Here is a 25886-nt window from a genome sequence, read left to right as displayed (position 1 = left end):
GGGTTGCAGTAAAAGCGCGAGACTGCTCCTCGCGAGACACACACTCCAAGCAGAGCGCGAGCCAGGTGAGATTACATTGCAGTTTCTCATACAACAGGGAACACTATTAAACCGCTGATGTTGTGCATGTGCTGTAGTTGTTCAGGCTAAGCCGAAGTGAGGTGTGTTTGTGTGTATACAGTATATATATATATATGTCCTGGTCCAGAAGTGGGTGAAAGTGCACGGCTCACAGCAAAGCCTTCTGTGTTAGCCTGTTCTGCACACCGGACATATGTTAGTGCTGAACGTTTCAGTAGATTTCCAGATGTTTATACGCGACAGTAAGCTATATTACTGTTAACAAAGTTTGTGTTTTAATACAACCAGGGAAATTGCATCAGCGTGATCATTTGTTATTATTATTATCATCTGTAAAAGCATATCAGGAGTTTATTTTTGGGTTGCAGGCTGTGATCCTGCAGGCGGTGGCATTGGCATTGTTACGTCAACATGGGTACAAACACACACAGTCATGCTGGGGGTCAGTAGGTGCCCTGTTTAATTTTTGTCCCAGCAAAGGTTATTTGTAAATCACATTATTTATTATGGATCTTGTGTATCCCCCCCGGGGTTCTAAAAAAAAAAAAACCTTGGTATTCAGTATTTCCCAGATTATTTAACATGCTTTGCGTTTTCTCTTCACAACCTTCCTTATACCATCTAAAATAAAAAGAAACAGATGCTTAAGCAGAATGTAAAAAACCGTCAAGGTGCGTGTGACGCATTTATGCAACATGGTCTAATTTAGGAGAAACCCACGTGATCAGAGCGCACCGCACTGGTCTGGGTTTCCTCGTGCTACAACGCGACGACCTTTCCCCTAGTTTTCAGTGGCACCGCTATGTCACGTGACACAAGAGCGCGCGCGTGGTTGAAGGGGAGGGAGAAAGAAGCGTGAGGGGGGCGTGCCTTTGCTACTACCGCGTGTCCTTCATACGCCTTTCTGTTGCTTTTACATTTTTAACCAATGACATATCATACCCTTGACCAAGAGTTAATGTGTAAAGAGCAGTTTATAGTACACATTCTAGGTACTTGAATATCTTTAAACAGCGTATCCCAAAACAAAATAACAAGTACGATGGATTAACAGTATATCCTGTCTATTGTGATTCTTATCTGAGGTGCACAGGCAGCGGGTGGTTTTCATGTCAAAGAAAGATACCTGTTTCTATTGTCACGGTATACTTATCATATGAAACCATTGCCATATTAAACAAAGTGCAGAAAGACAGAAAGGCAGTGGTGGACTTTGAAAGTGTATGAGGATTTCATTGGCAGGATAGTATGGAGACCCTCTGGTGACATTTTAGAAAAAAAAAAATCTGTGACTTACTAAGTCTGTGAGCACGACTTACTAAGGCGTAGGAATGAGATACTACGTTGTGACCACGATTGACTAAGGCATGGGAATGAGATACTACGTTGTGACCACGATTGACTAAGGCATGGGAATGAGATACTATGTTGTGGCCATAAATTATTAAGGTGTAGGAATGAGATACTATGTTGTGGCCATGACTTACTAAGACAAAGGCACAAAATAATATAAAGCATATATCCACAAGATACTGTCATGGCATAAGAAAGCGTAGTAATGAAAATCCCAGATGTGACACGATGATTGTTGTTTTAAAGTTATGCTATGTGTCAGTGAGTAAAAAAAGATAACCATACAGTACATCTATACTACTGTAACTTATAAACAAAATCAATTTAAATTTGTCCATAGTTTACAAGAGGCTATGAGGTTAATAAGTTGTGGCCACAGCAAAGTACTGTATCTTGTATCTATGCATTATAGTGCCACTATTATGCTTTTTCAAATATTATCTTTCATGCAGTGTTTCATGTAGCTGTATGTGAACCTAAACTATCTGCACTATCTGTGACGCTGACAGTGCACGATAAAAAAAGTTTTTGTCTTTAAAAAAAAAAAGGAATTGGCTCAAATTGCCTAAACGAGTTGTTAGCAAATCTATTTTTACTCTGTTATGGATCCATGTCACTCCGTAACATATTTGCATAATGTCCACCCACGTTCTACGTCACGAACAACTTGCCCGCCATCCTATGTGACCGAGCATTCTTGCCGGGTTTGCTTAAACACTTTGTAATATAAAAAAACAATAAAAAAACGAGAGCACACGAAATCTTTTTTAACTGTTTATTCTCCACCATTCACCAAAACTGAACTCTAACACACGCGAAGAGTAAGGGAATGGAGCATGCGCACTTCGCGTATCACACACACACACACACAGGCACACACACACACACACACACCTGCGTGAAGGGTAAGGACACGGAGCCCTAATACATGTTTGCTTTATCTACTTGTTCGTGTTTGTCCTTTTTGAGTTAATATAAAATTAGCTGGTTGTAATGGTGGACCAGTGCTGCCGTTATTTGTTTGAAAGAGAGAAGGAGAGATTGTTGTGGAACATTTTCTTTCAAAGATTTTTTAACTAGATTATCTTTGACTGGACATATTCCCCGGACTTCTCACCCTCTGTCATCGGCCTCCCGGACTTTATTAACCCCGGTGAGATCGAACCATATTTGGTCTACTCGGATAACACACATACAGTAAACACAGACTTCTGACATTTTCCACTCACTCGCCTTTATCCACACATACCGTTTATTATATAGTTTGTAAATATTGTTTATATCTTTGTTTGGTTGTGGTGCACCTTTTTTGTTTACTTTATTTAGTTTTGTATAATACACGTTTGCTTTATCTACTTGTTTGTGTTTGTCCTTTTTGCTCACTGGCCTTTTAAAGCAAAACACCGACACAAAGATAAAAGAGCTCTCGATTTTTGTAGCCACAGTTAATATAAAATTAGCTGGTCGTTATACGGTAAAACCAACGCCATCTTTTCTATGTATTGACGGGTCTTCAGACCCGTCGTTCAGTCATGGTCATGGGCGTTTCATTTTCCGACACTGTAGCGGTAGACCAGTCATAAATCACCGCGCCATCTGACCAATCACAGCAGTGAGGGCTCACAGAAAGGAGGGGTTTAGACAGACTGAATCTTCGAACTGCTTCACACGAGTCGTTTATAAACCATTTAGAAATGGGGTAAAATTAAATCTATTTTTGGAGCTTGCATACATGTAAACCTGTTTTAAGAGACTCATTAAGCAATATTAGCAACCTTTAAAATGACATAATTGGGGCACTTTAAACTATCTCGCATCCATGCATTATTAATTTGTGTCAACAACATAGTATCTCATAGCCACGCTTTAAACTCTCGTCTCTACACTCTGGGCCACGCATTCCCATGCCTTATTATGACATGGCCACAGCATATCTTGTTCCCATGTCTTAGTAATCGTGACCTTTGAATATTCCACCCCAATGTGTCACCAATAGGGATGACGCAAGATAATGAAGTACCGGACTTTATAAACATTAAGGATGATGTTACTGTTCAAGCAAGATTTGAAGGGGACTATTACAAATGCATCAGGATGTTTAATATATGTCACTGATGGACTTTTTGAGTTAAACTAAAGGATAAAGCTGAGGAAGAACCCTTCTAGAACATTTAATTGGCATGTGACACTGTGGCTTCTTATGGGCTACGAATGCCTTCAAAACGAAGAAGAACATATTGACATCACTCTCATGGCTGAATCAAGAAGCTGTTGCAAGGTTGCAATGGATGAACAGATTTGAAGTGCGAGTACATGCATAAAACCAGATGTGTTAAAATGAGTTCATCATGAGTCAGAGAGACATCTCTTAACAAATAAACACAAGTCATGTAAAGGATGCTTTGTAAATAATACATTTTTACTTTTTGTGCTAGTTACATTTTGCTACAAAGTGATAATTTTTGATATGCCTGAAGAATTTTGAGACACCCTGTTGTTTTAGTTGTCTCTAAATGACTAGATTCTTTGACTGTGTATTTTCTGCATAGTCTTTGCACAGTTGCTATGAAACAAAATATAATACCTCCCCGCTGAAAAAGCAGCTTGGCCCAACCACCTGGCAAAACAGAGACACAGCTGGTCAGACTGGAAAAAGTAAACAATTTCTAAATTATTGCTACTAATGCAGTATATTAGACACTATTTAGGCATATAACACATAGTAAGTATGACGATTAGAAAATCCCAAACACCTGTACCAGTGTAATAATAGGGAAGCTGGAATACAACTGTGTTTTTGATTAGATCAAGCTAGATTTTTTTATTGCGGGTTCATGAAAAGAAGAGTTAATTATTTATTTGCATGGTCTCTGGATCTGTTTATCATGATTTAGTAGAAATAACCATAAAACGATCTACAGTGTTTGGCTGTTCAGTCAAGACACAGTTGGGAAATCTTTGTGTTCACACACAGCAAGTAAGTATTGAAGATTAGCATTGAAGATATATTGAAGATGGGCATTGCAATCTCCTCTCTTTAAATAAGTTGCATGTCCTAAAAATGTTCCTTAAAACACGGACTATAAATGAATAGGATATCTATACAAGGATGAAGTGATTCTGTTCTGTATTTGTGCTTACATGTTTAATAACATAAGTGGAAAAATTTAATATCACTGTCATGTTCAACAGCACAAATATTAAAATTTGTCAATTATTATTTTATTCTGAGAAACAAAGGCACTATAACTTCTACAAATAGGGAAGAAGCCAATCCTTTGCAAGAGGTTGGTTGGGCTGTTAGCCATAAAATCATTTAGTTTATGCCTTGTATGATTAATACACAAACCAAATGATTCCACATTTCTCCCTGGCTTTGTTTTCAATAACTAACTTACACTACTTCGGATCTGCTACTTTAGCTGTGTCTGTCTTTTTTCTTCATTTTCTTACTCTATTAGCTGTGTTTACTAAAATATTATTTTAAAGCCCATTTATGAAAATTTAAAGCTTAATCAAAACAAAATATTTTCACCTGTTTATTTAATTATATCCTTTTTTTTTTTTTTTAAATAAAAGTCAATAAAGGTATTTTTGTGATTTCTATTAGTATCGCTGGAGTTATGTAAAATTTCCACTATGGCAAAATGAATTTGTCTAGTTGTACAGATCTTAGTTTGAGAAGTCAGTTTGCATTAGGAAGAATCTTCAGACTTTTCAGTTTCTCTGTAACATGACAAGCAGTAAATACTTTACTTGTTTTCTTCAAGGGGAAGAAGGAGAGGCTAGTGAGCAAATGGTTTTATAGGTGTCATAAATAAACTTATTCTTAACTGGAACTTACCCATCTTCCTGATAGTCCACACCATTAAACGGATAATAAAGCTAACAAATATTATGTTTATTTCTTTGAGGGTAAAAAAACTTTAAGATGTGTTATAATTTAAAAATAACACTTTGTAACACTTGGGTACTCTGCACTGCATGGGGTCAAATCCCTATCCCTACCTGCCCCATCTTTTATTATATTTCTGTAACAAACAGCATTCCTGTCATTTTCTTTGATTCATGTTTAAATCTACAATTAGCTAGCTAAAAAGCAGATAGCAACTATGTTATCTGCTTTATGTTACCTGTGGCTGGAATTAGCTAAAAAATGCATACTGCAAATACAAATCACTTTGTATCTACTTTCAATCTGAAATTGGAAATGCGTTTAAAATATAAAACATATAGAAAGAAATACAGTATTTAATATGTTATATATTTAAGGGGTTGTGACTTTGGACCGTTACTGCAGCCACATTAATCGCTGCAACCTCAGGGAACCCCTACTATTGTTATTGTATTTTTGGATGTTAAGTTAAGCCTTTATTTGTCCTTCTTCGCATATCCCAGCGTAACTGGGGTCAGAGCGCAGGGTCAGCCATGATACGGCGCTCCTGGAGCAGTTAGGGTTAAGGACCTTGCTCAAGGGCCCAACAGTGGCAACCTGGTGAACCTGGGGATCGAACCGCCGATCTTTCGATCAGTAACTCAGTGACTTCTAAGCTACCACTGATGTGTGAAAACGTTGCCAATTAATGTGATTGATGATTGGATAATGAGAGATGTCAAGCCAAAGAGCTGGAAAAACTACTTTTTTGGTAAAAATAATGTCGGTCATGCCAAATACATGTTGATTTAGCAAAAAACTACCTCTGTATCTCTGCATCAATGCACGCTCAATTTTGCACACGCCCCTAAACTACCCATTATACAAAAACAAGAGACCTGGGTCCTCTGCTTTAGTTAACCTTTAAATGGAGAGTATTGGTCTAATTGTTTGGGAGCTATCAAGCGTTGTTTTGGATCTGAAAAAAAAAAGATTTTTTCAGAGAAATCATTCATTTACCACTGTGGCTGATTTTCAGTAAAAAATGCTTTTGGACCCCTTTAAAAAAACTGCAATAACATGCATAACACTTGACATCCCACAAGTCTAAAGCCTCCTCTTTTAAACAATCCAAGACCCAAAGCTCTAGCACCTAGTGATATAAGCAAAAGTAAAAATAGCACAACAGTGGCTTTGATGTTTATGCTGGATACATTCTCAGTTCCTGTGAGTTTCACATGTAGGGGGAGGGGTGACTGCAGGGAGTGGCCTAAGCCACGCCCTTTTAACACACACGCACACACACACACACACACACACACACACAAGCACACACACACACACAAAGGCATGTATTGATGATAAGACAAATAATAAACTTAGACATCATGTGTAAGTCACAGAATAATTAGACAAAAGTTCTGATGAGTATGAATGAGTGTAATATAGATGCTTTTACTTCCTCAGACATTGAAGCAGCATGGCAGAAGCTCACCAAGCCGTGGCCTTTCAGTTCACCGTTACTCCAGATGGCATTGACCTTCAGCTGTGTCATGAGGCCTTACGCCAGATCTATCTTTCTGCCTTACACTCCTGGAAAAAGAGGTTCATTAGGTTCAAGGTATTTTCATAAAATCTCATCTGATAAAGGGAATGCTGGTCTTACAATGTTTATTGCTTGATATGTCCTATGAGGCAAGGCCACGATATAATAATCAATTAAACTAATGGCACTAATTATAATCTTGCATTACTTTTAACATATGTTATCTTTGTTTTTGTTAGTTGTTTATTAATATACAATGCTTGCCTAAAAAAAGTCACAAGCTGTAATATTTTTTTGGACTGGCTTTAGCCTTGATTACACTTTCATTCTCTGTGGCTTTGTTGTTTATGATGAGTACATCGCTTTGTGCTTCCCTTCTTACCCTGAAGCACCCATGGCTCTAAAACAGGGTCAATCTGACCACATGACCTTTTTCCATTGCAAATCCATGTTTATGCTCCTTAGAAAATTGAAGCCTTTTAATCTGAATACTCTCAATAACAAGTGTTTTATGGTCCCAATCCTTTTGTCACATCTAATGTGTGATAATGCTCACATTTTCACTAATAAACATAGCTGGGATTTCTACTGTTTTTCTTTACATTTTTTTTCAAATGCAACTTCACCAAGGCTTTAAGTGATTTACAATTATGGCAATTCATTATTTTCTTCTAACCACGTTTTTTTCTGTGAAGTGGCACAAGTTAACCAAATTCCAGTATTTTCAGCATCTCCATAGTTGTTTTCTTTATGTGATGCAGGTTAAAAATTCGACCCTTTTTAAACGGTTAGATCTTTTTTCACAAACTCAAGATACATTTTCCCATGTGGTTTTGTAAGAAATAAGAATCTACTTACTGCATAAGTTAGGTTGTTAAAAATTGTTGCCAGAAAGCAAGATTTTATATTAATTATATAATAATTATCCAGTCAAAGGCTTGTATGGGTTTGCTTATTTAAAGTGGTTAGTCCTGTTGCCTCGCATCTCCATGGTCATGCCCAGAGTATCCTAGGATAGGCTTCAGGCATCCCATGACCCTATCTAATCAGTATAGAGAATGAGTGAGTGAGTAAAAGCTGTGGTTTTTTTTTTGCCAAGCAATGTACAAGTGTTTGTTTTATGGTAAAAAATTGTGACATGTTTAGGCTATAAGTCCATGATAATATCTTTCCACAGAATGGTGTTATGACTGGAGTTTATCCTGGAAGTCCTTCTGGACTCATAGTTGTGGTTGGGGGTTATATGACCTATGCAAAATATGCTAAGATAGACCCAAGTTTAGGACTCATCACCAAAATGGCTACACATTTGCCCATCAGGTACGTAACTGACATTACATTAATTCAATTTAATTTAATTTTATTTGTATAGCACTTTTAATAATTGTCACAATGCAGCTTTACACAATCAAAAGAAATTATAAAAGTTTGTATGAAATGAGAACGTCTATAAATCAAAATGATAAGACAGCCCCTGATGAGCAAGCCGAGAGCGACTGTGGCAAGGAAAAGTTCCCTGAGATGGCAGTAGGAAGAAACCTTCCTCAAACAAACTTAACAGGGAACCCATCCTCATTTGCTTGATAATGGATAGCAGAGATTGATCTGCAGTCATACTGTATGTTAGGCAGATAGAAGTACAATCCAACAGTTGATGTATTTAAGTTAATATGTAGTCCAGTTTGTTATTGGGGGCTCAGGTAGACTGTAGAAAATTCCAGTCCTGAACTATCGAGCAACTGCAGTCACAAGTCCTTAAAGGTTTTTAGCCTGGACCTAAACACTGAGACTGTGTATAAGTCCTGAACATTAATTGGAAGGCTATTCCATAACTTTGGGGCTTTAAAAAAAAAAGCTTGCTGCTGTAGTTTTTATAATACATGGTACTGACAAGCAGCCTGCATTTTGCAATATATTCCTTATCTTGGCAATATTTCTGAGATGAAAGAATGCTATCCTGATAATATTATCTACATGTGCTTCAAATGAAATTGACCTACCGTATATTACAATTATAAAAAAATTGTTTTTAATGACTGAGCATCAGTAGGCTTTAACTTTACATCCGTTTTATTACACTCGAAAGTTGCAATTTGTCAAAATGCTTGCAAAGTATGACAGAACATAGGCTGCTTTGCTTGTTTGATATAAGAATGGTGGGGAATTTGACATTACAGCTATTTCCAGTTAGATCCCTGCTCCTAGTACAATTAAGTATGCAACCGTCTGGTTAACTGTGTTTTCACATTTCAACGGCTGTTTATGATCATGCATAACCTTACCTGTGGGTTTGTTCATGCATTCAGTCATCGGCGGCATTGAAACACGCCCACAATGAAACTTTCCTCTATTCTTGCCTAATTTAATGATTACTTTTTAGAAACTATTCCTACTGGATGTTGTATTGTTTCATTAATTCTCTTACAGCATTAAATACATTTGAGACATTTAAGTACAAATGCTTAAAACCTATGTAGAACACTCACAGAAGTTCTGGAAAGAAGAGGTGACTTTGGAGTTCTGTGTTACACAGTTTGACTTGCAGATACCATGTTGCTTGTATCGACATTTGCATTACAGTTTGAGGGGAAACGCTATAATAAGAATAATCTTTTTGAAATCATAAATGTTGAGAATGTGTGTAAATACTGACAGTTGACACTGACCTCTGTCAATACTGACAGGTAACACAGATCAAAACAGTTAGGGTGTAATGTTTCTCAAGATAAATTATATTCTTTTCATTTAATAATAATTAAAAAAAAATATTTTTATTAATTATTTTTCCATTTAATAATAATAATAATAATAATAATAATAATATAATGTATACTATTAAAAGTATAATAATATACTTTTCATTTAATAATAATAAGATAAATTATATTATTTTAATTTACACTACATTTTAAGTGCAATATGTAACTTACTGTGTGCTATATTTAATTCTATTTTTACTTCTATTTATTTTTATTTTTTTTTCATTTTTATTTCTTTAATTATTATTATTTTTGGCTATTTTTTTTCTTCCCAGTAAATTATTTAAAGCAACTGAATTATTAAGACAAAGCAATTTCCCTCTGGGTTAAATAAAGTTCTTTGAATCCTGAATTTTGAATCTCGAATAAAAGATGATATTCTGATGGAACCCGTTCTGATTTGATAATCTGATCACATTTACTTTAAAAACTAGTGGTACTACTATGATAACTTGACTACAAGCTGTCTCACTTGTAGTATTCTAAAAAGTTTGTTAAGCACCTTTAGGTTTGAAATTGTATAGAGTCAATCAATACATGTAAGCAGTTTTGTTCTCTGCAGTAAATGCATATCAGAAGACAATCAGTGTATAGTTGGTGGAATGCTGATCGGTACAGGAGTTTGGGCCATCATCACCTTTATTATGAGGAACATTCTGAAATCTTTGCTGTCCTGGCATGGATGGATGTACAGTGCCCATGGGTCCACATCCATGAAGACCAAAATTTGGCTGGTGAGTTTAGATTGCTAATGTTAGTATAAATCAGTGTCTCACATAATTTTTTTTACAAAAAAATCTTTGTCCATTTCTGTGGCCTTGTTTATACAAACCTATTCCATGTCATGTGTAAATGTACTGTGTTTGACTTTCAAAGCCTGTTAGTAGGCTTTATGGCATGCTATTGTGTTTTCATTCCATTTTTTTAATGCCTGTTATCATTGCAGGTACTTGTAAAGTTGTTCTCTGGACCTAAGCCAATGTTGTACAGTTTCCAGAGCTCCTTGCCACACCTACCTGTGCCCCCTGTGAACCACACAATCAAAAGAGTGAGTCTTGAATTGCTTAAAAGAAAAAAACAATGCAGCCTATTTACAAAATCAAAAATCAAATCAGAAATCAAATTTTCCTATTCTTTTCAGCATAAAAGGTTATTTTATGCAAAATTTATCTTGGGTGGATTTTATGAAATTGTTGGAATCCCGAGATGGAATTTCCAGGTTAACCTTTCATTGCTTGTCTTTTTAATAGTGTGATATTGGAAGTTAGTGGGTGAAATAGTTTTTACTACTCTTGTAGTTTTGAGATAGTTCTTACTTAGATAAACTTGTTTTGTTGATTGTAACGTTAAGGAAGACATAATATCAATATACTAAAATAATATGAATTTTCTTTATCTTTCTCTAGTCACTCTAGTAATGTAAGATTTATATTTCTCTAGAAGATCTGGTCCAAAATAAAATGCATTATGTTAAACACATTTTCCCACTAGCAAAGTTACTGTGATTTAAATCAGTTTGTAAAACAAAACAACAACAACAACAAAAACAAAACCAGAAATCTTTAGACATGTCTTTTCCTTTGTACAGTACCTCGAATCTGTGCGTTCTCTCATGGACGATGAGCAGTACAAACGTATGGAAGGACTGGCGAAGGACTTTGAAAAGAACTTGGGCCCCAAACTTCAGTGGTACCTGAAGCTCAAGGCCTTTTGGGCCTCCAATTATGTAAGTTGTTAGTATCTTACACTGACTTCGTTTGTGCTCATAGGAATATGACATTGAATTCATCTTTAAAATTTGCTATTTTTTTATTATGGCAGGTCAGTGACTGGTGGGAGGAGTATATTTACCTGCGAGGACGTGGACCCATCATGGTCAACAGCAATTACTATGCAATGGTAAAGATTGTTGTATTTTTCATTATGTCTTTTTGTCTGGGGTAACTGATTTGGTGTCACAGCCTTAAGGCACCAGAGAGAAATAAAGAGAGAGGTTTCATCATTTTTCCTTAGGGTCTCATTATCATATCCTTGACACTGTTGTTTACAGTTTATTTCAGCAGGGCTGTTTTTGAAATGGATAGCAAGTTAGTTATCTCTCCTTGGTGGTATATCAGAAATGAATTTACATCTATTTATAACTAGAATGTTGTCAGCTATTGTTAATCTTTTTACAATCATTTTTTTTTTATTAATTAAACTATTTTAACAATGAATATAAACACTTGGGCCCAAAAGTCTGAAACCATGCTTCTCTTGGTTCCTCTTTTAAATTTCTACAAAATTTGTCATTAATATAATGGTAATAATTGTAATATTATCCAAAAGAAGTAAAATGTAGAATCTTAGAGATGCAGCCATCAGCAATAACATTAAAACCACTGACCGCTGAAGTGCATTACACTGGTTAGCTCATTTCAGTGGCACCTGCCAAGAGATGGTATATATTAGGCAGCAAGTGTACAGTCAGTTCATGTGTTGGAAGCATAAATAAAATGAGCAAGCGTAGGGATTTAAGCAACTTTGTCATGGGTCAAATTATGATGGCTAGATAACTGGGTTATAGCATCTCTAAACTGGCAGGTCTTTTGCTGTTCCTGTTGCCCAGTGGTCAGTATCAACCAAAAGTGGTCCAAGGAACTGGTGAAAGGTGGCAGTTTGAGGCTTTGGTCAGTATTTTGCTGAGAAACTTAGAGTCATATCACCATACTAAACATTGTTTTAGACCAAGTTCACCCCTTCATGGCAGTGGATTTCCTTGATGTCAGTGGCCTCTTTTAGCAGGATAATGCACTCTACAAAGATTGTTTAGAAATTGTGTGAAGAACATGACAAAATACACAAGGTGTTGATTTCTGTGGGATGTGATGGACGAACAAGTTCAAGACATTTAGGCCACACCTTGTATTGGTGCCAGATACTAAGCATACCTTCAGAAGTCTTGTGAAGTCCATGCCTTAATGGATCCGAGCTGTTTTGGAAGCACAAGCAGATTTACACAAGCTTAGGCAGGTGGTTTTGATGTTATGGCTGGTTTATACATTTAAGTTTTTCTGGATTTCTTAATATTTGGTAAGTCCCCTTTTGGCATTAATGACAGTGTGCACTTGACCTGGTATGGACTCCAAAAGTTTGTGTAGAGTCTTTCTTTTAGTCCTGTCTTCTTGGTGTTTACTGATGGTTGGCATCCAGTGTGTTGCATTTCCGCCACCTTCTGGTCTTGATCTCTTTCATTTTCCTTTCAGTTTAAATCCTTTTTTCTAGTCCTGTCACCCTTAAGAAAACCCATCAGTTAGTTTACATTTAGGAAAATAGTTTCTTCTTTGTCCTTTATCTGTATTTTCTAAAATACTTTTTATAGTGTACTCATGCTTTCCAAATTCCTATTGCTCCTGAAGATTTGGGTGGAGCTCTCAGTGTCTACACATCTTTCTTTATTTTCACCTAATAGACTAACGACTTGTATAGATTGTTGTCACGCATCCTTTAATAAAAGAGCAGACTCAGAGTTTGCATGAATTTAAATGGTGACGTTGAAGTAGTGTAGAGTCATAATTCTAAAACGATTTTTTTAGACCTTTGAATTCCAATATATTTAGACACAATTTAATGCACAGATGCATTTTTATACTTCGCAGGACTTTTTGTACGTCTTCCCTACTCATTTGCAAGCTGCCAGGGCGGGGAATGCTATTCATGCCATAATGCTTTACCGGAGAAAACTGGACCGAGCTCAGATCAAACCTGTGAGTCCGTAATTTCTCATCACAAACACAAACTCACCTCATTGTACTCCAGTGTGCATATCACACTGACTTTTAAGCAGTGCCTCGACATAAAGAACATAGAAATACTTTACACACACATACTGTTTTCTAAACAGTAGTGCACTTTGGATATTTCCACATTGTTTTAGTTAGCTATTAGATGCAAGGCTAGGCACACTACATGCCCTTCATATTAATGAAGTGTACAGACTCATGGCGTTGGGGTAAAGTTCACACTCAGCGAATTGTTAGGAACTGGTTTGGTTAGATAACAGAACCTTTAACTCATAAAGCAAATTATTGAGTAATTACTATAAAGCATTTAGTATCTACTGTGACAGAACAGGAACAGTTAGCAGTTATAGAGTCAGGAATGATGTGACTAAATGTCTTGAGGCCAATATTAGGATACCAATATTTTGGATACATGTTCTTTTATATTTGACATGATGTCAGATTTGCCTAATACAGGAACTGAAATGATTATCAAGTGCTAGATGTGCAGCATGTGCATTGCCTTTGCCATTCTTCTCCTCCCAAACTTCTCTTTTTTCCTCTTTCTTTTCTCTTACTTTCACCTTCTCTATCTGTCTCAGTCTCTATTCTCTCTTTATTTTTCCCTCTCTCCCATTCTCTGTTCTCTCACCTTTACTATCTTTCATTTCGTAACCTACGCACTATTTATCTTTTTGTTTTATTCTCTTATCACTTTTCCATTTCCAGATCTATTATATTCCATATCTTTCCATCTCATTCTCTGTTCTCTGACACTATAGAATTTTCTCTCGTGCTCTATTCTCTCACCCTATCTCTCTTTGATATTCCCTCACTCCTCGTTCCTATCTAACACACCTTTTTCATTTTCTTCATCCTTTAGTCTCTCTTCACTAACCTTATCTGTGCATGATTAAGAAAGCCCCCCCCTTAACAATACTGTATGTTTTCTTCCTTGCTCTTGGACGCGGCTGTGTTAAACGTGCAAAGATTTGCTTGCTGGAGAACAGAGTGCCATTGTGTTCGGCACAGTGGGAGCGGATGTTTAACACGTCCCGCATCCCAGGCCTGGAGACAGGTAAGAAACAGGGTCTTCTATAACAGGAGCTTAAAAAACTGGCAATAGACTGACCAAGAACATGTCGGCTCTCGTCACTAGCAGGCCACGTATTTTATCATTTGGCGTCATTTTATTAGTCCTAAAACATATGCATTATTAAATTTGGCTGCATAAAGGAATAACAACCACTACTTAAAACGAAAGCCATATTTTGATTTATAGTCTTTCAAAAATTTAATACTTTCCTTAGATTCTGTCATGCTGGTGACTTGAGGCTGCATCTTCATAATCCTGAATGCCTGAACACCGAAATCCTCATTTCCTGTCACATGAACCTCAGACCTCTATCCATTTTCTGTTATCATGTTTCCCTATTCTTTTCTGCTCATCTTTTCATTCTCACCAGGTGGCCGTGTGGTTTAGTTTGTCGTTGGGTTTCCCTTGTGTCATGTGTTAGTGTGTGACTCTCCCTTTTGCTTTACAGCTCATGGTTCAAAACACTATCCCCTTGTGCTCATCCCAGTATGAGCGTATGTTCAACACTACCCGAGCCCCAGGTGTAGAAGAAGGTAGAGCTCTCATCTGGCCTTTGCTCATGTTTCTTAACCTCTAATCCGAAATATGCCCTTTCATCAATCAGTGCATGTGGGTCTGGATTATAATGCATGTACCTGCACAGATGTGATCTTGTGATGTGTATGTGTGTGTGGGTTCTTAAGGTTGTCATTCTGGGTGATTTCCCGAATATTAATTTAGTGCTTACATTTTTAAATTATCAATATAAATGAAAGTGATGACGAAATTAGATTATTCCTGAGTTTTATAGTAGTGGGATTCAGGCACGATTATTTTTTATTAGTAGGGGTGCCTTAAGTCCCAAGGAATGGCTTGAATCAGACCGACAGTTTACCCAAAATTCTTGTTTTTCTAAATCAGGACTAGGTAACTCTATGTCTCCCACTAAAATTATACCAAAATGTTCAGCCAGGTCTTCCAAGCGCTAGGGAATGCGGTCAACCTTGGTACTAAACACACCACTTTCAAGTTACAAAGATTCATTTTGGTTCCACGCCGAACCACTTTGATGCCATGGCTCCCACAGTAGCTTGCGCATTTTCGGTCTAATCCGAAAACATGACGTTTTGTTGGACGGCTCAAAAATTTCTACTACTTTGGAAAACATCACATCAAACAGAAATAAGTGACCCCCTTTAAACCCCTTGAAAACCTTACTCAAAATTGAATAGAATATGGATTCTACAATTAAGAGAGAGTGAGTCAGCAAAAAACTGCCTCAGTTCTGACTGCTCTGACTAACACCTACCACTTTGGGAAAACAGCTCTCCACACACATGAAACTTAACATCCTGCATGTTTACAGTCTCCTCTCTCCACTAATAAAACGTTGGTCATGTTTTAGGACTAACAGTTCCCGAGAGCCAATAAACAGCATGGTGACTTTGTCTTTCAGTTGTATGCAAGTGATCAGGTTAGTGGCAGTGGTGCCTCAGTGTGTTAAGGCTCTGAGTTACGGATCGGAAGAGTTTTGCCGCTGTTGGGTTCTTGAGCAAGGCCCTTAACCCTGTCTGCTCCAGGGGCGCCATAAAATAGCTGACCCTGCGCTCTGACCCTTGCCTACTAAGAAGCTGGGATATGTAAAGAGTAAAGAACTTCACTGTGCAGTAATGTATGTGTGATAAATAAAGGGGTAACTTAAGTTAATTTTTTGCACGAGAGTCATCAGACAGCAACAACCTTTGTTTACACAACTGGACCAAACCACACCTTTTAATAAATAAATTGTATTTATTATTATCATTGTTATTATTATTTTTAATAATTAAATTAGGGTTTATAAATAGGCTTAAACTAATACTTGCATGAGCTATATCAACACACTGGCTGCTGCAAAAGTATGAATTGATTGCTATAAATTAGATATTTACATGAAATGGGTTGGCTTCGGATCATTAAATGTTATATCAAATATGAATCGTTTCTGACACATTAACAGGATAATTGTACAGTATTATTTTTTGTATTAATTGTATTATACTACTATGTGTGGCTTTCTAGGAAAAAAACATGATTCTATAGCTATAATCTGGCAAGCATGATACTAAAGCTAAAAATGTATTTATATAAATTATACAAATTTTTCAGAAAATATGTAGGCGCACGCTAGTCACTGGTGCACGCTGTGACAGCCGTTAACTTGTCAATGTTGTCGTTACTATGTACTTGTTAAGTTCTTCCTGTGTCTTGCTTCCACCATGTCTTTGCCAGGCTTGTTTATTTGAACATTCTCAAAAAGTGTGGCAGCTCCACAACAAGGAAGACAATACTATGACCTTAATAGGTTTTACTGCATTCCTGCCAAGTTGTACTGTGTTCACCCAGTTTTTTTTGGCTCAGTGTGAAGGGAGTCATTTGCTTTACACTAAGCACCATAATAATAAAAAGACCATGGTGGATTGGGAATATGTTTTAGGGCCAGTGCAAAGGAAAAATCGAAAACAAGTTATCTAGTGATTAAATTGAATTCAGTTAATGTTTTAAAAAAAACTGAAACTGTGTTACAGTGTGGTCAGGCACAGTATTTTGATCTGCTAATTAATAAGTGTAATTATAATGAATCCTGGATTTACATGGCCTTAAAAACTTCTTCACACTTCTCCATATACTGTATCTTCATGTGTAGATACCATCCAGCATGTGAACGAGAGCAAGCACATTGTGGTCTTCCACAAGGGTCGCTTTTTCAAGGTGTGGATGTTTTATGATGGTCGCTTGCTGTTGCCCAGAGAGATTGAGCAACAGATGGAGAGGATTTTGGCAGATGCATCCAAACCTCAGACTGGAGAGGAGAAACTGGCTGCACTTACTGCAGGAGACAGGTAGGGCAGGGGTTTATGATGATGGATAAAATGATTGTCAGTATTGTTTTGCTCAGTATGGAAATGATTTTATGTTATTATTCAGCTAGTTTGGTGATAAAATAGATTAAGTTTTTTTTACTTTACAAGCCTAAAATGGATAAATATTTCAACCAGAATGAGATATTAGTGAAAATTGAGTTAATTGGGATTTTATGGGATAGACCAACACAAAGTGGCACACAATTGTGAAGTGGAAGGAAAATAAATGGTTTTTAAACTACAATTTTTGGATTGAACAGTGCTTCGTGAGATGTTCAAAGCTTGGGATTTTTTTTAAATAATCTCACCCTGCTTTAAATTTCTCCAAAACTTTATCTCTGACCTGTCTGGTTTGTTCTTTGGGCTTCATGGTGCTGTTTGTTTGTGAACTAATGCTCTCTAACAAACATCTGAGGGCTTTACAGAACAGCTGTATTTATACTGAGGTTAAATAACACACGGATGGACTCTATGTACTAATTAGGTAACTCTTCTAAAGGCAGTTGGTTCCACTGGATACAATTTATTCCACTTCACAATTTTGTGCCACTTTGTAGACTCTAAATAGATAAGCCAGCATCAAAGGCAACCAAATAAGCAGTAACATGAATGAGCATTTCATAATTTAAAGTAAGAGAAGTGTCTCTGATTTGATGAGCTCAGATTATTGTCTGTGTGAAATTTTACATTTTTGTCTATGTGGACTTTTTTCTGGGTTCCCTGTGTATATCTTCCAAAAAACATTCTAGTAGAAAATGAAATGGTAGATATTCAGCGTGTGTTCTGTTTATTCATTTCTTCCCTAAAATATGATTGTGCGGTCAGGGTGGCTGAGGGCACTAAAGTTATCATACAGTACATGCAAAGCCTTAAATGAAGATAAATGTGTAACTTTGGTCTGGTTGGTCTGTGCTTAATTATTTGAACACTGCCCAGTGAAAGGCTAAACATGCAGATAGGAATTGAAAAAGTCTCAGGTTCTCCAGTGGGTTGGCAACTTCTGCTTTATCTTTCCAGGGTGCCGTGGGCGAAGGCCCGCAGTGAGTTTTTCAGTAGAGGGAAGAACAAGCAATCTCTGGATGCAGTGGAGAAGGCTGCTTTCTTTGTCACGCTGGATGACACAGAGCAGCGTTACGAGCCTGATAACCCTGTGCAGTCCTTGGACATCTATGCTAAATCTTTGCTTCATGGAAAATGCTATGACAGGTCATTATATCATCAAATTGTTCCATTTCAAAGTCAAAACCCTTAAAAGAATTCAAGTGATGTTTTAGTCCTGATGTTGTCTAAAGACTGTGTGGTGCAGATGGATGTGAGGATAAAATGCTTAATCTAAGTGTTTTTCTGCAGATGGTTTGACAAGTCCTTTAACCTGATTGTGTTTAAGAACGGCACAATGGGTCTGAACGCTGAACATACCTGGGCTGATGCGCCTATTGTGGGCCATCTGTGGGAAGTAAGTCTCACAATCATCGAACATGGATTTTATTTAATATTATTATTACGAGGATTTTGACATTTGATGAAAAAATTATTAATGATCCTGTTGGCAAGTAAAAGCTCCATTGTGTTGTATATATTCCCTTGTTTTGGTTGCCTCAAGGGGTAATTGGAACTTGTAAAGGATGAGTAAATTTTGAACTTTATTTGGAGAAAGAGGACAAGAAAGAAGGTATTTGATGAGTTTCTTAAGGGCACGAGACCAAAAAAGAAGATTTAAACTGTAAGAAAGTTAATAGAGATCAAGACCAGAAGGTGGCGGTAATGCAACATTATGTGTGTGTGTGTGTGTGTGTGTGTGTGTGTGTGTGTGTGTGTGTGTTTGTGTGTGTGTGTGTGTGTGTGTGTGTGTGCGCATTGCAGCATGTGTTGTCTATGGATCCTTTAAAGCTGGGATACGCTAAAGATGGGCACTGCAAGGGAAAACCTCATCCCAGCCTGCCTGGTCCTCAGCGCCTGCAGTGGGATATTTCTGATGAGGTATACAGTATAGCCACTCACTTCTCAGGACCTGTATCTGCTTTATATAAACTCGAACCATACCTAATTTTGTGATAAGCATTATTATGTTTAAGTTCATTTTACTTCAGACATAAATTATTAATATGCTTATTTTATTTATAGTCTGAAGGTAAAGGTGGGTCATTTGTGTTTTTATGTTACTCCTCTCTTTTCTCTAGTGTCAGTCTGTGATCAACAGCTCTCTGGCGGTGGCTACTGCCATAGCAGATGATGTAGACATGCACATCTTCCCCTTTAACAACTTTGGCAAAGGTTTAATCAAGAAGTGCAGGACCAGCCCAGATGGCTTTATTCAGCTCGCACTTCAGCTCGCTCACTTCAGAGTAAATACACTAAGGATTCCCTGTACAGATTCCATGCTTTGGCCACCGAGGATCAAAGTATTTATGTGTCATAACCTCTTTTTTTTTTTTTACCTCAGGATAAGAACAAGTTCTGCTTGACATATGAGGCCTCAATGACACGGCTGTTCCGTGAAGGCCGAACTGAAACTGTTCGATCCTGCACCATACAGACTTGCGATTTTGTTCGTGCCATGATGGATGAAAAACAGACAGTAAGACCAACTGCTCATCTTTTGCCAGTTTTTTTGTATAAAGCTCAGATGAACAAATTTGGCGGCAGCGACATGCAGCAGCTGTACTGTACATTGAATAAAATCATCAGCTTGTATTTCTGTAATATGGAACAGTTTACTTCTAGGTCGCCTGTGTGCGTCAGACTCCGATGTTCCTCATAAAAAAAGTATAATTATTGTGCGGTCCCATTTGTGGATTAATAAAGTTTAATGCCTTTTTTATACACTGCCTGGCCAAAAAAAGTCACAAACTCTAAGTTTTAATTTGATAAGCTTTAGTTTTGATTAAAGCACAAAATCCCGAATACAGGATTGCAGGGAGGCCTGAAGCCTATCCCAGGAAACTTAGGTCACGAGACAGGGTACACCCTGGACAGGGTGCCAATCCATCGCAGGGCACACAAACTGTGGGCAATTTCGGAACGCCAATTAGCCGAATCTGCATGTCCTTGGACTGTGGGAGGAAATCGGAGCACCTGGAGGAAACCCACCAAGCAAACGGAGAACATGCAAACTCCATGCACACAGAGGTGGGGAATCTAACCTGGCTGGGAATTGAACATGGACCCTGAATGTGCAGGGTGACAGAGCTAACCAATGATCTACTGTGCCACCTAGCTGCCTAGTACCTGTGTAAAAATGATTTCTTATGCTCCAATACCACTCTTTTACATTTTTGAGTCCTGGAATATGCATTTGCTATCTGGAAAGGAAAACTCCATAGATGTGATAAACTGGTCATTGATTTTTTTGCCACATAATGATGCTGAACCTAGACCTGACCAACTGAAGCAATCCCAGATCATACAGTGGTCACTGTTTATGATGGGTGCATCGCTTCATGTGCTGCCCTTCTTACCCCGGTATATTACTCTGTCGGAGAGTCAATCTGGACTCATCAGACCACATGTGATTTTCCATTGCTTCAAAGTAATCCCTAATAAATTCAAGACTTTTTTTTTTTTATTTATCTCATTAAAAAGTGGTTTTCCTATGGCCACACAGCTGTTTAATCCTAATCCTTTTAGGTTTTAATAAAGTGTTGAAGTGTTCTTAAGCAATTTCAAATCTCCTAAGTTGTTTTCTTTGCTTGGTGCATCCCAATAATTTGACCCTTCTGCAATAGCAACATATTTTGCCCAGGCAGTGTATAAGCTATAATTATAGCTTTTTTTTTTTTAAATAAGCTATATGTAACTTGTATTTTAGCTATACATTATCATGTGTAAGGGACTAAGATAAATTGTATGATGTCTGATATTCTGTCTACAAAAACCATTGTCTTCTTTTCTCGTTCTTTATTCAGAAAGAGGAGAGGCTGCGACTTCTGAAGTTGGCAACAGAAAAGCACCAGGAACTCTATAGATTGGCCATGACTGGTAAAGGCATCGATCGCCATCTCTTCTGCCTCTATGTAGTGTCCAAGTACCTGGGAGTTGACTCACCCTTCCTCAAAGAGGTGAGATCCCATGGATCATGGACCTTCTACAAACATGCAATTGTTAGATAGTTTACATGACAAAAATTCTACATAGCATATTGTTTCCAAATATATGAACTGAAAGAGTCCATGTGCTTTGTCTGTGTGTAGGTGTTGTCTGAGCCATGGAGACTGTCTACCAGTCAGACTCCTCTACAGCAGGTGGATCTCTTTGATTTGAAGAAGCACCCAGAGTATGCCACCAGTGGAGGTGGCTTTGGACCAGTAAGTAATAGAGTACAACTGTGAATACATTTTAATTTGGGACATGGAAGGATGATCATCAGCAGGAGCCCTAGTAATTAAACTGAAATCAAACTGAAATGTGAAAAATCTTAAACATATGATAAAACATACTGTAATATATTGAGGTACTGTATATACTTATAAATATACACAGTCCGTCTTACATCCAGAACAGCGTTAGTATGGTAATTCTTAGCAAATTAAGCAGAGGTTTACTTGTATAATTTAAATTTTATTTAGACAACTCAATTCATATTTTCTCCTAGTAATTGTTATTTTTAGCTTCATGCTAACTTCTAAATGATACCTGATACATGGCTGTACCATCTATTTTCATTTGTGATTTAAGGTTAAGGATTATATATAGCATCGGACTGTATTATGAGAGATAAATATAATTCATTTACAGTAGGGATGCACCGAAATTTCGGCCGCCGAAAATTTTCGGCCGAAATAGCATTATCGGTTTCGGCCGAAACGTAAGAAAGCGCCGAAAATAAAAGCCGAAAGTGTCGCCACGCCTCTCCCATCCTCCCGTCTCGTTCGCGCTGTCATTACGCATCAAACACGGAGTATGTCGGCGGTTTGGAAGCACTTCAAAGTTTCAGATGAGGACAGCAAAGTTGCAATAATTTTAATTAATTTGCAGTTTTTTTTAATACAAACAAAAAGAAAATATTTTAAACATGTTTTTTAATGAAGCCATTTTTTTCGGTTTCGGTATCGGTTTTCGGCCAAGTGCATCCAAAAATTTCGGTTTCGTTTTCGGCCCAGAATTTTCATTTCGGTGCATCCCTAATTTACAGGCATTATACACTGGCATGGTGCTTTTTTTTTGTAATAGATGTGTAATATATTTATGGTTTGGTCTTTACAAGGTGTTTAGAGTAAAAAAAAAACACTTCTGTGAGAAATATGTTGACCACATGGACATTTTTTCTCATCATAGGTGGCAGATGATGGTTATGGTGTGTCATATATCATTCTTGGAGAAGACCTTATCAACTTCCACATATCAAGCAAGCGTTCCAGTCCAGAGACTGTGTGTATCACATGGATATTATTATTATTATTATTATGTTTTTTTATGATTACCAAATGAATATATGTTAAATTTGCAGTGTTAACTGACTGTCTGTCTTTACAGGACTCTCACCGCTTTGGCAGCCACATTAAGCAGGCCATGCTTGACATTCTTGATCTCTTTGATTTGAACAAGAAGGTTGCCAACTGAACCATTCTTCTCTCTCCGTCAAGCAAAGTGGTTCCATTTCAGCAAAAATGCTCTGTATGTTAGAAGATTATAAATGTATTATTGATTTCTAATTTATGTTTGATTAAACAAGAAATGGGAATGTTAAATATCATTAGGGGGCTTTCCCACATTCGAAAACATTTTCATGTAGAGCGCGCCAAATGATTTGAAATTCTTAGCTTTTCTTGGTTTCATGTCATATACCTTCCAAGGGGACCTATTACTGGATTCCAATAGCCCTAAACAACAAGGAAGAATAACAATAATAAGTAGAAAATTATATTTTTAAATAGTTTTTTTATATGCAGACTTTTAATTATACAGTAAGTGTGTAATTAAGATCTTATTTAACATGCCTCGGAGTCCTCAGACTCGTGGACCCACTGTGATCTTTGGCACCCCCTGGTATTAGAGTGTACTATGTAGTAGTTTAGTGCACAGGGTTGGATTTATTTCACCGCCTCTGTAAGAGGTTTTTTACAATTGCCCTAAAAATTACATCAACACTAAATTAAAAAATTGGCATATTTTTAGACTCTCTCATTTATTATAAAAGAGGCATGACCAACTTACACTCCAACTTTAAAACAACTGCTGCATGTTTTTTAGTCAGTGACTGCATTTCAACATTTTGAGCATGCTTTCCCTAAGATATTGAGGTCATTCAGGTTTGGTATCAAATTTGGGAATGTGGGAAAGACCTCTTAACAATGCATGGGAGACATGATTATATAAATTTTGTGATTAGGTTTAAGTGTAAACATTGAAAGAAACTATTCAGTGGGCCTTTTTAAAATAATGTACTGTGCCAATCTTTTTTTTTTATTTGTCTTCTGCAAAACAGGCAGAACTCTCAGAGCCCATATCTGATTTTATTTTTAACTAAATGGCAAATTCCAAAACACTCTTATGGGGGGGGGGGAAGGGGGGGGGCAACTTTTTGTGCTGTTTCAATGCAAAGCAAATTCAATGCAATGTTTTAAGCAGGTATTTTACTTATACTGCTGAACCTGTGGAATATGTGATAGTGGTTGTGGGGGAGGGCAGCCACTAGATGGAGTCCTTAGAGAACTTATGCAGTGAGCGTATACTTGAAGGAAATTGTTTTGAAAGTATCACTTGCATGAGATTTTTTGAATAGAATAATTTTTTTCAGTTACTCATTTAAAAGTTCCAGCTAATTTTTGCATTTAATTTTTTTGCTCACGATTTTCTCCATAGCGAAATATTCATATACTGTACAAATTAAAACCAGTCAGCACAATGAAGTGTTTCTGATTTTGAGCAAAGTGACACAAGCAGAGAAAGCACATAGCTGCTTTGTAAACCTTTATAGTGTCTGGAAGTAAACTGTTCAGATTACTTTAGCTCTTTTCAAATGAGTCCTTGAACAAGCAATTAAAGAAATCTGTTTAAAGCAGTTGATTCTAAATGCATGCTGTATATTTATCTATTTTTGTTGTCTTTAATTCATTAAAAGGTTGTACCCAGGAGTCTCTTACGATTTGCTTTCATTTATCTGTTTTAAAATGTGCTAAAGAAAAAATAGTTTAAATGGAAACTGTCACTGAAATGTGTGTGTATATGGAACCTATTGTATTTATATGATATTTTCCACAGAAGCAGCTATCATGCCAAATAAACAATAAAGCATATCATGTCAGAGAAAAACTTGATTCCTAATGCTCCCAGAAACACTCACAACACACAATTTGAATCCTGGAATATGCCTCTGCCATCCGGGAAAAAAAAAAAGCTCCACTGATGTGGTAAACTGGTCACTTATACCCTGACATGTTATCTCTCTAAAATAATCAACCTGAACTCATCAGACCACATGACCTCACTTTAAAAAAAAAAAAAGGGTCTTTAATTATCTTTAATAATCTTTAAACTTATAATTAATTTTGATCTCCATTCTTTATTTTTTCCCCAAACCACATTACTTCCACAAAGTTAACCAGTCAGCACTATCTTCCCAGGTTTTTGATAATAATCCGGTTTCTAATCCAGTTCCAGCAATTTACATTTTTACCACCCATATTTGATTACTGTATTTGTTGAATATTTATAAATTTATTAAAACAGTTTGTCCAAGTGACATTTGGCAAGGTTAGACATTTGGCTAACCTTGTATATCTTTAATTTATTAATATTGTCTTTTTTTAACTAAAATAAAGTCTGTAATTAAGTTCAGTCTTTATTCATCACATATACAGTTTATTACTGCACAGTGAAATTCTTTATTTTTTGCATATTTCAGCTTTTGTTAGTAGACAGATGTTAAGTTAAGCCTTTATTTGTCACATATACATTACAGCACAGTGAAATTCCTTCTTCGCAAATCCCAGCGTAACTGGGGTCAGAGTGCAGGGTCAGCCATTAAACAACACCCCTGGAGCAGACAGGGTTTAGGGCCTTGCTCAAGGGCCTAACAGCAGCAACATAGCAGAGCTGGGACTTAAACTGCTGACCTTCTGAACTCAAAGCTTTAACACACTGAGCCACAGAGGTTCTAATGAATTGAACCATATTTACTAAGCATTACATACACTCACATAAAGGATTATTAGGAACACCATACTAACCATTCTTTAGAAATGTTGGCCCATATTGATAGGATAGCATCTTGCAGTTGATGGAGATTTGTGGGATGCACATCCAGGGCACGAAGCTCCCGTTCCACCACATCCCAAAGATACTCTATTGGGTTGAGATCTGGTGACTGTGGAGGCTATTTTAGTACAGTGAACTCATTGTCATGTTTAAGAAACCAATTTGAAATAATTCGAGCTTTGTGACATGGTGCATTATCCTGCTGGAAGTAGCCATCAGAGGATGGGTACATGGTGGTCATAAAGGGATGGACATGGTCAGAAACAATGCCCAGGTAGCCCGTGGCATTTAAACGATGCCCAGTTGGCACTAAGAGTGTAAACTAAAGTGTGCCAAGA

At 37.1% G+C, this 25886-nt stretch overlaps 1 protein-coding gene across 2 annotated transcripts; it reads left to right on the top strand.

The window, feature by feature from the left end:
• cpt1ab (carnitine palmitoyltransferase 1Ab (liver)) lies at positions 1-24603 on the top strand. 2 transcript variants are annotated; one of them, XM_053512424.1, is made up of 19 exons: positions 1-65; positions 6776-6929; positions 8032-8174; positions 10176-10347; positions 10560-10661; positions 11202-11339; positions 11435-11512; positions 13252-13359; positions 14919-15003; positions 17136-17331; positions 18370-18558; positions 18703-18808; positions 19216-19332; positions 19533-19697; positions 19796-19930; positions 21258-21410; positions 21543-21656; positions 22627-22719; positions 22825-24603. In XM_053512424.1, exons 2-19 carry the CDS (start codon positions 6789-6791, stop codon positions 22909-22911), a joined length of 2322 nt encoding a protein of 773 aa, XP_053368399.1. In that variant the 5' UTR covers positions 1-65; positions 6776-6788; the 3' UTR covers positions 22912-24603. The 2 variants fall into 2 exon arrangements, with proteins under 2 accessions (XP_053368399.1, XP_053368391.1); XM_053512416.1 differs by lacking the exon at positions 14919-15003 and adding an exon at positions 14365-14452.
• The last annotated feature ends 1283 nt before the right edge of the window (positions 24604-25886 follow it).

The sequence above is a fragment of the Clarias gariepinus genome, chromosome 2 (genome assembly GCF_024256425.1).
Source record: "Clarias gariepinus isolate MV-2021 ecotype Netherlands chromosome 2, CGAR_prim_01v2, whole genome shotgun sequence".
Lineage (NCBI taxonomy): Eukaryota > Metazoa > Chordata > Actinopteri > Siluriformes > Clariidae > Clarias > Clarias gariepinus.
This window is presented reverse-complemented; position numbering and strand designations above follow the sequence as displayed.